Source organism: Rosa rugosa, chromosome 2, assembly GCF_958449725.1.
Source record: "Rosa rugosa chromosome 2, drRosRugo1.1, whole genome shotgun sequence".
In the NCBI taxonomy this organism is placed as follows: Eukaryota; Viridiplantae; Streptophyta; class Magnoliopsida; order Rosales; family Rosaceae; genus Rosa; species Rosa rugosa.
Genome location: NC_084821.1, coordinates 100,616 through 114,858, shown reverse-complemented (window position 1 = coordinate 114,858; position 14,243 = coordinate 100,616). Strand labels below are relative to the sequence as shown.

The 14,243-nt window shown below is 39.5% G+C and overlaps 2 protein-coding genes across 3 annotated transcripts; both read left to right on the top strand.

The window, feature by feature from the left end:
• The first annotated feature begins 1,742 nt into the window (after nt 1–1,742).
• Nucleotides 1,743–2,414, top strand: LOC133734461 (uncharacterized mitochondrial protein AtMg00310-like). Its single transcript, XM_062162110.1, has one exon. The coding sequence runs from the start codon at nt 1,743–1,745 to the stop codon at nt 2,412–2,414; it is 672 nt and encodes a 223-aa protein (XP_062018094.1).
• Nucleotides 2,415–5,213: 2,799 nt separating this feature from the next.
• On the top strand, nt 5,214–9,407 carry LOC133731537 (transcription factor Pur-alpha 1). Of its 2 annotated transcripts, none has more exons than XM_062158903.1 (5): nt 5,214–5,820; nt 5,903–5,950; nt 8,319–8,459; nt 8,572–8,817; nt 8,925–9,407. In XM_062158903.1, exons 1-5 carry the CDS (start codon nt 5,506–5,508, stop codon nt 9,075–9,077), a joined length of 903 nt encoding a protein of 300 aa, XP_062014887.1. In that variant the 5' UTR covers nt 5,214–5,505; the 3' UTR covers nt 9,078–9,407. The 2 variants fall into 2 exon arrangements, with proteins under 2 accessions (XP_062014887.1, XP_062014888.1); XM_062158904.1 differs by having other exon boundaries at nt 5,217–5,820; nt 8,575–8,817.
• The last annotated feature ends 4,836 nt before the right edge of the window (nt 9,408–14,243 follow it).

Below are 14,243 nucleotides of genomic sequence, written 5' to 3'. Positions count from 1 at the left end.
TTTACAATATTACCCCTTCCAAATTTTTGTCCTGCTCTATCTCTTCTCTCCTTCCTCCTCCTTCCTCCGCAGCCGATATGTGAATTCCCCAACTCCTTGCTTTCTAAGAACCATCGAGTTCCATCCCCATCAAACCAAACCAAACCAGACCCTCAAAGCAAAAGTTAGAGAAGGGCGAGCTCTGAACGTTTTGGGGAAAAGGAGGTGGTGGTTGTTTAGGAGGTCGATGGGGAAGGAATCGTGGAGTGTTAGGTGGAAGTACTTGGGGTAATTGACTGCTGATAGCTGATTATAAACTCTACTTGTATCAGGACAAAATGAAGAACAAAACTCAAACAGTTGATTCTGGTATGGTAAGTAAAAGAAAGCATAAGTGGGTAATTGAAGGTATCCACTAGGCGGCAGATGAATAAGAAAATTAATTCTGATCATGAATTGAAACATATGCAATCCAATTCAAAACTTGTTGCTCAGTTACCTAAGAAGAAAGGAAAGGCTAGCAAAACTAGTCAGATATCTCATCCTCTTCCGCCTCAAGATCTGAAAAGTGAAGCTAAGAAAGGGAAACCTTATTCAATTTCAGTAGAAACATCTTTAAACAAGCTCAACTCGGCAGCATTGGCAAAAGAGGTGCATGGCAAAAAGCGAAAAGGATTTGGTTGTAAAAGTTTTAATTATGAGATTACTCTGCCACAAGTACAGAAGAATGTAGCTGAGGCCATCATAAATCAGAAATTCATTGATGAAAAGCACATCAGGACAGATGGGGTGAACCACCAGTCTAGCCAATTATCAAAGGCATTAGAGATTTTCAATTTTCATAAAGAATTATTCATAAAGCTCCTACAAGACCCAAATTCTCTTCAAGCAAAACATATTGAAGACCTCAGAGAATCTCAGGCAGTAAAACATCAGATTAAATCTCCTTCTAACATCAATGTTTCAGAACCAAGGCAATGTGATGGTCCTGCTGGCAATCTGGGATTGCAAGATGAGATTTACGTTTTTTGCACTCTTATTGGGGGAGGTTGGTTTGGAGGATGTGAAAATAAAATAGCTTCAGTGTTTGTATTAGTGCTTGGTGAAGAAGAAGAAGAAGAAGAAGAACTAGAAGGGGAGAAAGAGAGTCAGAGAGACGTGGAGGAACAGAAGAATAGGTTATAGGGGATAGAAAAAAGAAAAGAAAACGATAAGCTAAAAATGGTAGGCCACTTGATTCATTATAGCCACGTGTCAAAATCCAATGAAAAGCTTAAGTAGGTTAGGAGGGTAAGTTGCTTAGGAGAGGATCCTGATCCGAGTAAGAAACTGTCTTCACGTAAACCATGATCCATTGTGCCCATTGCTAACAAAAACCTAGCTTGAGCATTACTGCTTCTAAGAAGTCCCACTCAGCCTGATCATACGTTTTACTCATGTCTAGTTTAAGGCACATAATCCTACATTTTCTCTCTTTCGCTGTTTCAGAAAGTAAGCGATCTCGAACGCTAACAGTGCGTTACTTGAGATCAAACATCCTGGTACACATACACTGGTAGGGAGAAATAATATTTGACAATAAACCTTTCATGAGGTTGGCCAAAACTTTTTACCCAATCTTGTAACAGTTGTTATATAGGCTTATCGGTCTCAATGGCCCATAGACTCCGGTTTCTTAACCTTAGGTATCCGAGTAACATTAATCATCACTCTTCTTTAGTCCAAATACCCCTCCAGAGATTGTGCACCTTTTTAGCTCTATTATGGGCATTCGATCTGTTCATAATCCGGGCTCATACCTCGGCCTTCCCACCATTTGGGGAAGATCCAAAGTTTATGCTCTTGCTTATGTTAAAGACAACATTGCCAAAAAGATATTGGGCTGGAACAATTCACATCTTTCACAAGCTGGGAAAGAGATTATGATCAAATCTGTGGCAATGGCAGTTCCCGCATATACGATGTCAGTTTTCAAGTTTCCCACCACCTTATGTAACAAGATCAATTATGCTCTTGCTGATTTTTGGTGGGGTAGTGCCTCTTCTCCGGGAATCCACTGGAAAAACTGGGGATCTCTGTCTCTTCCAAAATCGGAAGGGGGTATGGGGTTTTGCGGTCTAGCTGATTTTAATCTAGCCTTCTTGGCCAAACAAGGCTGGCGTATTCTCTCCACTTCGAATGCTTTGTGGGTGTCTGTTCTTAAAAGTCGCTACGTTCCCCATTGTTCCTTCCTTGAAGCTACTCGGGGAACGTCCCCTTCCTCGGCTTGGGCCAGCATCCTTGCAGGCCGAGCTATTATGAGCCAAAGTTCTATTTGGCAGATTGGTTCTGGCCAAAATGTAGATTTTTGGCGAGACAATTGGATACAAAGGTACCCTTCTTTCAACCTTCTCTCCCACATGCCTACAGTGGCGCCTATTGTGTCAGTTAATTAGGTTATTGATAGATGGACTGATTCATGAAACTTGGGTTCTTTTACTAATCTCCTACCGGTGGAAGCAATTGATGCAATTAAGGTGTACTTACATGGGCATTTGCCTAAGCATAATTAGCTACAATGAGCCCCGCCAGCGGCACCAACAACTATTAAGGGTGTGACCTACGGAAACATAACCAAACAAGCTATCACCTGAGCTCCGGCTCATCCAGAGATCACCGCTGACGCGCCGCGCCAAGATCACCTCGCTGAAGCATCAGAAATTGGGGACTGAAGCATATCAGTTCCACATCGAAAACAAGGAAGAGATCAGTCTCTTCCCCACCTATAAAAGGTACACTCCTCTCTCTTCATTAATAACGCATTTACTACTTACCTAACGTTATTCTGTCAACACAAATACATTGACTGACTTAGGCATCAGAGAAGAGAAGACCGCCAACCACGGTCTCTCTCTGACGCCATTTGTATTTCATTTGACAGATAGCGGAAGCAATAAGGATATCACAAGTAGCAGTTCGCCCCCCGAACCAGCGTTGACCAAGGATCGCCCCTCGAAATAATTCATTCCCCTAAAAAAAGACTTACATTACTATCAATTAAGTCACCATGTATTTCTATCACTAAGTGTTGACGAATGACAAATTTTTTTTTCTTCTGAAAAATGACAATAGCTTTTTGATTCGTTGATAGTAGCTTTTGGGCTGTTTGACAATAGCTATTTTGTTTGTTGGCAATAACTTTTTAATTAACGACAATAGCTGTAATTTAGAAAGAGTGATATTTTCATAAATAATGATCGATAATTAAAAATGTGGTGACATTTTTGTAAATATTGATTTTTTGGTGACTTTATTAGGGATGAAAAGATCATGTGACCTAGAGAATAATATAGTTAGTAAAAGTGACATTATATATCATTGGTCGAAGTACATGATTTGAAAAAAAAAATCTGTAAAGAACATAATTGAACAAAATAAAAGGGCCCGAGCTAGGGATGATAATGGACATGTAGGAGCTAGGGATTATAATACCATTTCTGTCTCCGAATTTATTTTGGGTAAAAACTCCAAGAGTAGTGCTAGAGACACCAAATATTTATACCAAATTTATATACCGAATGATGTGGCAGGTGCCAACTCATCAAAGAAATTGCTAACATGGACTTTCTCTACTAATTTTTTCTTTATCAAAAAATTAAAAATCAAGAAAACTTAAAACCATTGCAAAGTCCCATATATGGCTGCCATCCTCATTGAGAGGAGATCATCTACCATTAGATGTAGATCTAGTTGGTTGGGTGAGGCTTTTTTCTCCATTTTCAATGTTTCACTCATTTCACTCACCTTATTCACTTGTCTTGCATGATATTTTTGGAGGACCTTTTTCTTCCAATAAGACTATTGGGGCCTATTGATCAACACTCCTTGGGTACCCCCAGACTCTAGATGACAAAGCAACAAGGATCTTCCATCAACAAATATGGTCAGGCCAATAGCCAATAAGTCACAACTGCAGACATAACACGATCTCCAATCGTTGGCACTGCATATAGCCCAATCTCCAATTGATTCTTTAATTCAAATTTTTTAAAGTTCAAATGTCTCGAGGAAATCATGAAAAGAGAGGGAGTAAGAGAAGGAGAAATGAACTTTGGTAAGTTTGGATGGCTTTTAATTAATTCATTAATTCATCTGACAACAAAGGCAAAAGTTCTAGCTCTTTTTCATGCTCCGATCATGAAAGGTGAAGCAAGAGTGGATGCAAGATCAGCGAAGCATGAGTGGATGCTCAAATGTATAAGGAAGAAGATAATTAATGGTCTAGGTTTAATCTTATCTTGTTTTTTTTTTTTGTTTAAGGAGAAGCATAAAATTGTATTATTTCCATATCATCACCATCTTAGAACCAAAATTGATGACATAGCAGGTGCCACATCATTTGGTAATGAGTTTTGGTATAATTTTTTGGGATCTCAAGCATTTTCCAAACTCCAAATGGTACCTGAATTATTGTGAAAGGTACTCTTTGGTACCTACGAACTTTTTTTACTCCAAATAGTACTTGAAGTATTGTACTGTTACCAAATATAGTACCTCCGTTAACTTTTTCGTTAAAATCGTCTACGTGGCCTGTACTTTTTTAGATAAAAACTCTAAAAGGTACCCAAACTATTGCAAAAATTAATGTATTTTTTGATACCTGTAAATTTTTTTATACCCCAAATGGTACCTCAAAGATTGCACATTTACTATTTTTTTCCATCATAATATGAAATTCATTCATCGGAAGAAGTGTTACAAATAGGTTGAACAATACAAGTTTCGGATAAGAAAATCTAATATTTCATCAAATTAACTATTTATTTTTAGCTGAAAATTTTATCAACAAAAAAGATTTGGGGCTATATTTGAGATAGCATTTGGGGTAAAAAAAAAAATTAGGTACCAAAAAATACATTTTGCAATAGTCTGGGTACCATTTGAAGTTTTATTTTAAGAAAATACATGCCACGTAAGCGGCTTTAACGGAAAAGTAAACGAAGGTACTATATTTGGTAATATCGCAATACTTCAGGTATCATTTGAGGTAAAAAAAAATTCGTAAGTATCAAAAAATACATTTCACAATAATTCATGTACCATTTGAAGTTTTTACCCATTTATTTTTCACCCCGTCCCCAATACCCGATTTTTCTCGAGTACATTCCTGTTAGGGTCAAATACCCGATATAGATATGGGCAACCAAAAAAACAAAAATAATAAAATAAAAGGCTGAATACATAATATTTATTAAAAATACGGGATGGGATCGTAGGACTTTTGAGAGAGGAGAGTGGAGTAGAGGCTGGGTGGGTCAATTTCCCCCTCACATCCCAAAACCCTAGTTTGCACAATTCGTTTAGTACTAGTAGAGGCAGGGTAGTAAACAAGAGGAATCGAGGAATTGATGCATCGTCCCTGAGATCTGAGCAGAGCAGAGCAGCCGCACCTACCACCCGTAGTTTAGTTGGTCTGAAACTGAGGCGCGGGAAGGAGAGCAATCAGGTGGTTTGACTTGGCAACTTTGTGCCGCGCTTCAATTTGAAATGGAAGGGAATTCGGGGGGCGTAGGTGGAGGAGGAGGAGGAGCAATAGCAGGAGGTGGCGGTGGCGGTGGCGGTGGAGGTAATGACGTGGAGCTGCTTTGTAAGACGCTGCAGGTTGAGCACAAGCTTTTCTACTTCGATCTCAAAGAGAACCCTCGCGGTCGTTATCTCAAAATTTCTGAAAAGACTTCAGCCACCAGGTCCACTATCATCGTTCCCTTCTCCGGCATCTCGTGGTTCCTCGATCTCTTCAATTACTATGTCAATTCGGACGATCAGGATGTCTTCAGCAAGGAACTGCAGCTCGACACAAAGGCACCGCTCTCTCTCTCTCTCTCTCTCTGTGTCTCTCCCTCTCCCCCTCCCTCTCTGCTCATAACCTTCCCTTTGTCTTCAGGTCTTCTACTTTGACATTGGCGAGAACCGCAGGGGCCGCTTCTTGAAGGTTCTTCTTTCTCCCGTTAAATCCGATATCTATATTTTCTTACAGTACTGGCCTATAATTTCAATTTGTTTATACTATACGGAATACATTTTAGAATTACTGACAGGTTTAGAATGAATTACCAACACTTTACCCCCTAGCATCTCCCTGTCAATTCAATGCCTCGTATAGGAACATCTACAATGCTAAGGGCCACCTAAGTGAGCACATCTGACTTAGTTTGCATGCAGATTGCCTAACCTGACCCTAAATCAATCATCCTTTTACAATCAGATACAAATACTCAGCAATCTGTTGATAAATTCAACCCCAAAATCCATAATAAGCTTCTGGTTTTTACTAAAAAAGAAAAAAGGAAAAACTTACTTAAACAATTGCATTCCCATGTGTGTACGCATGTTTATCTATGTTGAGTTGATTCTTTTGTTGTTCCTTCCATGTACTGTGTATTGCATGCTGGAATGTGAGACCACTGCTTTGAGGAAAGCTTGTTCTTACCATATATCAGAGTTATGGAAGTGGATTGTGGGTCTAGCTTACGATATTTTGTTGGTGCAATGAGGGCACAAAGGTTGTTAACAACGAGTAAATGACTAACTTGATTTCATACACACCTGTTTTTAACCCTCTTTTCTTCAATTAGTATGCAATCTCAAGAGCGTGAGTTACTGAAACGCCTCAGAAGTTGCTTTTTTTTTTTTCTTTTTCTTGGTGGTGGGAAGTTAGCTCATATAACTGGAGTCAAAAGAGATCATTTTGCAGCAGAATTTGATCTTTAACCTCTGCTCCTTAGCCTCCTCTCCGATGCATATGTATTTCTTTCTTCACTTATCTCATGGGGACTACTCTTCTATTTTAACTTTTCTTTGAAGTTTTTTCATTTGCCCAGAGTTTTTTGCATAAGTTTTGATATATATATACAGCTCCAAAGGGTAATGTCCAACAGACTGTTGTGGTAATAGATGGGCTATAGAAGTTAAGGTGTGAACAGTAGGTTTTGTAGTTGGTGTATGTAAAACCCTTGTAGTTGGGTAGATTTAAAGGAAAAACTTACAGTTATAAAACAATACTGGAGATAAGTGTATGTGCGGATCACAGTTGATGGTATCATTTAAGTATGATCCCGCATGCAATCATTTTATGTTCTTTATGTTCCCTTCATTGTCTTTAGCTGATGTTTGGATCTCTTTTGTGTATTTAGTTGTGCAGTCTGTGTTTGTATTTCATATTGAGACATAAGTCAAAACCTCCAAAGAAATTTCTTTCATATATTTGCTTGTGCATTCTTCATTTGTATTTCATATTGAAACATAAATTGGTGTTCCTCCATAGGAATTTCTTGTATTTATTAAAATTGATCCCTGTCTAGACCAAATTTCATTAACATCTCAGCCCATCTGAATACCTAAAATAGCTCAAACAAACAAAATCCTTCTTGCATTTTTCTTCCCTCTCTTTTCCTCTTTCTTTGTTTTTCACAACATGTTAGGCTGTTCCATTTTCTTTTTGCCATAACGTCGGTCGAAAGTTTGATCATTCCTACACTGCCACATCCTCTGTGTTGGAAGGTTTTTTTTTTATTTTATTTTTTATTTTTTTAGACTTTTAACCAATGACATGGTCACTTCCTGCAATTTCATTTTAAATTCTCATCTCTGCATTTGCAACCAAGAAAGGGAAAATTGGAGGGAACTAGCAAGTGTTTTTGCTTGTAATTGATGGTTGTCTTGTTTCATGAATGCATGCTCAGTAGAGATGAAGCCATACTTTATAAATCCAGCTAAATGTGCTACTTATCTAGTTATAAATTTTCCACTCTTTAAGAATTTATATAAACTCAAGTTTTTCTCATCAAAAGCCTCTTATTGAAGCCTGCTTATCTATTGTTCACATGGAATATTAACAATCGTTAGCTCACCTAAGCGCCTGAGAATAGGCACCGGTGAAAACATCAAGCATCGCAACCCTTATGCAGTGGCTGCAGTTTGAAGAGTTTTAAATAAAATTGATGCTAGTGAATTGAAGTGGGTAGAAATTTTGAAGAATGATGTTTCTAAGCTAGCTTCCAAATTTGGGCATGGAACTCTATCCTACTTCCGATTTTTTTCTTCAAGGTGAATGGTGCATAGCTGAGATCAAGGTGCCAAAACTTCCTATTGACGTGAGCCCTTGGAAAAGATCGGGGTGTTATCCCATAACTTTTGTCAGTTGAGCAACATCCTTTTGAAGCTATCTGTGTTGCTTGGATAATTATCTCATTTTCTTTTTTGGGCATGGATTGTCACTTTTCTTAAGGAAGTGATGCTAGGGTTAAACTCCAGTGTCTTGTTCTTGAATTGTTGCCGCTCTTATAGGTTTGTTGATGCAGGTATCCGAAGCTTCTGTTAGTAGAAATCGAAGTACTATCATTGTTCCTGCAGGGAGCACCCGGGATGAAGGGTGGGCAGCATTTAGGAACATTTTGGCTGAGATCAATGAAGCATCAAGGCTTTTCATACTGCCTAATCAGGTGCCTTAGTGTTTCATGCATTCAGTGCTTCCCACTGTCTAGTTAATTCAAGTTTCTCTTCTTGGAGTGTAATGTGTGTTTAATTTCCACTTCGTTGTTTCCAATGCCAAAGCAGCAAAGTTCTGAATCTTCAGAGCGACTTGTTGGGCTTTCAGACGATGTAGGTGCTGGCTTCATATCTGGCCACAGTAGCCAAACTGTGCCAACTTCTGAACTGAATATTGACAGATCCACAGACTTGCCGGCTCAAGATGAAATTGGTAACATGGGGGTTTCTAAAGTGATTAGAGCTGATCAAAAGAGATTCTTCTTTGATCTTGGAAACAATAACAGGGGCCATTTTCTAAGAATATCGGAGGTAAGCTTCAAATAACCGTTACACACTTTTTCATTCTGATCTTTATTTAAGGTTTTTGATACCAGATCAAAATCTTTGATAAATTTCAAATTCCATTTAAATTGCAGGTTGCAGGCTCTGATAGGTCATCCATAATTCTCCCACTGTCAGGGCTCAAACAGTTCCATGAAATAGTGGGTCATTTTGTGGAGATAACCAAAGATCGAATTGAAGGAATGACAGGTGCAAATGTTCGCACAGTGGATCCTCCTCAGAGATAAATTTTACCCTGGGTTTGGTGATTAAACAAATAATTAATCAAGATTGCGTTAGAAGTACAAGTAGGTGTTTGGTTAGAGGTGGGATGGCCTTTGTTATTTTCTTATCTTCCTCCTATCTCTCATTCAAATCTGAAATAATCCGATTTCTGATGGCTCAACTTTAGAATTCGGAGGTGATTGGGGAGCTTAATTTAAATAGGCAATAATAGAAAAACAGGCCCAGATACTTGTAAGTTGTAACTTGAGTTTGATAGTGTGTCAACCTTTCTACTGAATAATGATCGTTCCAGGTGTGTTTAATCTTTTTATAACACCACTGTATTCACCTTATTTCTAGCTTCCTAACCTGTGAAGAAGGTAATTATGTCTGATGTACCCTTGTAGATGGTGATAATAGCCCTGAGCTAAATCATGATCAGGCAACTACATTTTGAGGGCACCGTAGATTGTTGAGATTCGTAGTTCTGCAAAAAGTGATGGCTATTAGTAGAACTTTTTTTATAAGCCATTCTTTCAACTTTAGATCCCACTTCAAAGGTTATCTCTGGAAAGAGTTGTTTACCATAAATTATTTGACGATTTGAACCATGTAGATGAATACAATCAATACATGAGAAAGTCTTGCGTAGGGCATGTGTAAAGGACACGTGGTAGGGTTGTCTAATTAGGTTCTTAGCAAGGGGGTATTTTGGGTATTTCACTTTAAAAAGCAGGGGCAGTTATGGAATACATGTAAAGTTTGGTGGGTTTTGATTGAGTAGCCGCACGGCCACGTGGTGCGGCTGCCGTATGTAAGAATTTTTCCGAATACATTTCGTCTAATGATGAATCACATTTTGATTTTGAACCATGAATGGTTTTGGCCTTTTGAGGAGATCACCTCGAAACTATAATCCTACTGAGTCGGGACCACGTCTAAAAAAGTAAAAAGAATTGTTATTAATAAACATCTGTAATTTTTGTTTTTTTGTTTTTTTTTTGTTTCAAGTGGCCTAAAAGGCAAAAACAAAGAGCGAAAGAAGAAAATTAACTAGAAGACCTATTAGCAGGTTTCTAACTCTAGCAACAAAGTCCCTATCATCTAAATAAGCTTGCAAGGCATGAGAGGGAGGGTCTTCAAATTCAACATTTCCATAGTCATGGGTGATGCTGTTCTTTGCAAGACAATCAGCAACAACATTGCATTCTCTATAAATATGTTTCGGAGACACAGATTGAAACTGAGCAAGCAGGTTTTTGCAGCAAGAGATAAGAGAGCTAAGGGGATGCGAGGATATATCACTGTCAGTAATAAGTTTAACATGTTTGAGCCCAAAAGTATTTTTGGCAATATCCTTCAGAGGATTGCGCGTGGCGGGCCCATACCTGCGGCAAAAAAATAAGTCTACTATGGTTTTGGGTTACAGCTTCGCCCATTCCAGAATCCGTGAGGAAAAACGAGTCCAATAGGACTCAAGTAGTAGAGACCAATTAGGAATTGACTTGATACATAAACTCTCGCAAGCGTACGAATCGTGTCAAGATAGGGAAGTATTAAGCCCAAAATTATCGTACCACGAGGATTAGTGACTAACCCACAATCCTTGGGTGATCGAAAATAAAGACACTTAGCATGCAAAAGAAGAACTAAATAAACAAAAGTTCTACTCTAAGGCACCAAGCCTTAGCAATGCTCGGCTTTGGTGAAAAATAAAGTCTAATCAAAACTAAGAGCCTAGTGGTGGACATGCACAAATGAGTGGAAGATTTTAATGTTTGGGGGTTGATTTTAACTTAACAAAAAGTAATGAAATGTAAAGCAATAAAAATAAAAATGAAATGTAAACAATAAAAAATGAGAATGTCGGGTGCTATGGAGGTTCCTTCATCCAAATCTTATGTGTCGGAAACTAATCTAATGTAGATGCAAATTTCCTACTTTGGCGGTAGTCGTATCCAAGGCAGTTCAAGGCTCAAGGACCGAAGTTCCATTTCATTGTATTCCTACTCCGGTTCAAGGGTCGTAGGAACTTACATGACATGAATTAGAGCCGGTTCAAGGTCACTAAGTCACATCAAGAGACATAGAGATCGAGGAATTAGACTACTAAACGACCCGCCGGCGCAATCACGCAACGGATGTAAATCACCATGCTTATAACCCCTTGAATACGAAATTGAGGGTTTCTAGCTTAGGAATTAGAGGGGGTCAAACCTCTAACTCCGTCCTAGACATGCTCAAAATACACACCCTAGAGTTGACTAGGCTCCTAAACATGCATTTTAATCCAACAAAAATAGATATAAGCATCCATCATATGAAAATTGCATCATTACATTAAAATAAGCATCTTTTACACAAGATTTGGGTTAGAGCACACAACCCTAACCCCCAACAAGGAAATTACTCACAACTCATAATCATAGACATCAAAATTACAAAATTCAAATAGATTAAAGAAGAGAAGGGTAGGAAAAAACAAGAATAGTCACAAATAGCTAAAAAGCTAGTATGACTAGCCTTGAATTACAACTTCCACAATTACCCAAGTCTTGAATCTTGTAGAGATTGAAGCATTTGATTAATCCTTGAAGCTTTTGGGTGAGTAATCCTTCAAATTCCTAAAATAAAACTAAAGAAAAATATAGAAAATGGAGGAGGAGGAGGAGGATCGGAGGAGAGAAGAGTGAGAGCAGCCCAAACGGCTGCCCTGTTTTTGGTGGTGCAGTGCTCTGTAGGGCGTGTCTCCCCCAAAAGAATGAGATGAAGAGGGTACTTAGGCCATCTCCAATGGAGGGCTAAGGGCTTGATATAGCCCAAAAAATAGTGAAAACCATCTCCAATTGAGGGCTAGGCTATTACAAAAATGAGTTTTGAGGGCTAAAAGGGCTATGGGCTGGGGTATATTTGGCCCCTTGTTTAGCCCTTGGGCTTGTGCTGTGTGGGGACCACGTTGTACACAAAAAACCCATTCGGATGGATTTGCATGGCTGATGTCAGCTAAGTTGGGATAATGTTTTTTTTTTTTTTTTTTGGGGTCGGCTAAAAAGTAGCCGTTTGGAATTTTTTTTTTTTGTCAGTTTTAAAAAGGGGTTTTGTCCATTTACCCCATTTCTAGGGATTTTTTTCCCACTTACCCCATTAAGTTTTTTTAATTCTCTCTTACCCAATACACTCTAAGGGAGTCTTCCCTAATACCCCATTAAGATTTTTTTTTTGTTTTTAATTTTTTTTTAATACCATTTTACCCCTCACCCCTTTGTTACTTAGAGAGAGAAATAGAGAAAATGGAAGAGAGAGAAACCATAGGAGACTTCGCCGGAGCCCGTCACCGGGCGCCGGAATCCGGTCACCGGTCGCCGGAATCCGATCACCGGTCGCCGGAATCCGGTCAACTTTCGCCGGAATCCGGCCAACTTTCGCCGGAATCCGGTCACCGGCCGCCGGATTCCGGTCACCGGCTGCCGCCCACCGGAATTTGCTGAAAATCTCACCGGAAAGTTTTTTTGCCCCCAATAGACATCTATTGCCCCCCAATAGACGACTATCAACCATGTATTGCCCCCCAATAGATGACTATCAGCCATGTATTGCCCCCCAATAGACGACTATCAGCCATGTATTGCCCCTCAATAGACGACCATCAGCTATGTATTGCCCCCCAATAGACGTCTATTACCCCCCAATAGGACTTTCAGTTGCCAAAATGAGAACTAATCTCCCTAAATTTAGACAAATAAAACTTTGATTACCGAAAAAAACAAGGAGATTACATAAATTCAAAACGTCTATTGCCCCCCAATAGCCGTCTATTGCCCTCCAATAGAGGGGTAATAGACGTCAATTAGAGAGCAATAGACATTCAAATTTTTTTTTTTTCCTTTTTCCTTTCATTTTGTCCTGTTACTTAAAAAAAAAAAAAAAAAAAAAACTAGAAATTGATTTGGGCACCCAGAGAAAAGCTCTGGGCACCCAATCACCTTTCTCCTCTGCCACAGCCTGGGTCGAGCACCGGCGGCGTCCAGGAGGCCATCGAAGACGTCGTGTGGTCGTCGTTGTCAGCGCCGGCCGAGCTTGGGCGAGCTGCAGCAGAATCCGAGCAAAAGTCGACCAGCACCAGCGAGGCAGTTGGACGCGGTCGAGCTCACCGGCGAGTTGCACGGAATCTGGGCGTTGCAGCAGTTGGACGCGGTCGTTGTCAGAGCGACAGCGGTTGGACGCTGTCGAGCTCACCTGCGAGTTGCAGCAGAACCTGGGCGAGAGGTCGAACCTCGCCGGAGTTGGAGATCCGGGAGCGATGAGAGAGAGAGAGAGAGACGGAGAGAGAGCAGATCGGAGAGGAATGAGAGGGTCTGAAACGTTGCCGGAGGGTCAAAAACTACGCCGGAAAGGCTGGGTGAGCGCCGGAGGGTCTGAAACGTTGCCGGAGCCGGAGGTCAGTAGGGGGGAAGAAAGAGAGAGAGGAGAGAGAGAGATCGGGATGGGAGAGAGATTAGTGAGTGGCAGTATGTAATTCATTAATTAAGTTGAGGGCAGAATAGTCATTTCTCTTTAAATTGGGTTAGTGGGAATAAAAATCAGTTGCTGGGGTAAGTGGGATAATTTTGGCTCATTTTGGTGCTTTTGGTCAAGAACCCTTTTAAAAAAGTGTATAATTGAAACAACATTTGATCTTATCTAAAAAATTAATAACATTTGATCAAAAAAATAATTATATAAGTGGAAATAGTAGCATAGTTATAAAATACTATATATTAGAAATACATAATGAAAAACAATAAAATAATAGGGCATTTAAAATTATAGCCCTAAGGATTGGAGATGGTAAAAATTATAGCCCTTACTATTCACATAAATAGTGATTATGGGGGGTTAAAATTTAGCCCGGGGGCTATTTTAGCCCCCCACAGCTGGAGATGGCCTTATATTAATTGCGGTGGCCACTGTTTGTGATAGAAGAGAAAAGGATAAGGGGTCTGGGATGATACGGTGCGTTTTCAAAGTCAAGACAAAGGAAGAAAAAATGCTTCTGATCTGTGCATCCCATGTGATTGGTCTTTGCATAATTTGAATGCTCAATGCCACATGTCAGCTCATAATTGATCAGACCAATTAATGGTACCAAACGTGCATGCATGTTTAATTAAGTAGCTAATTAACCAATACTAAACCATGCTTAATTGGTT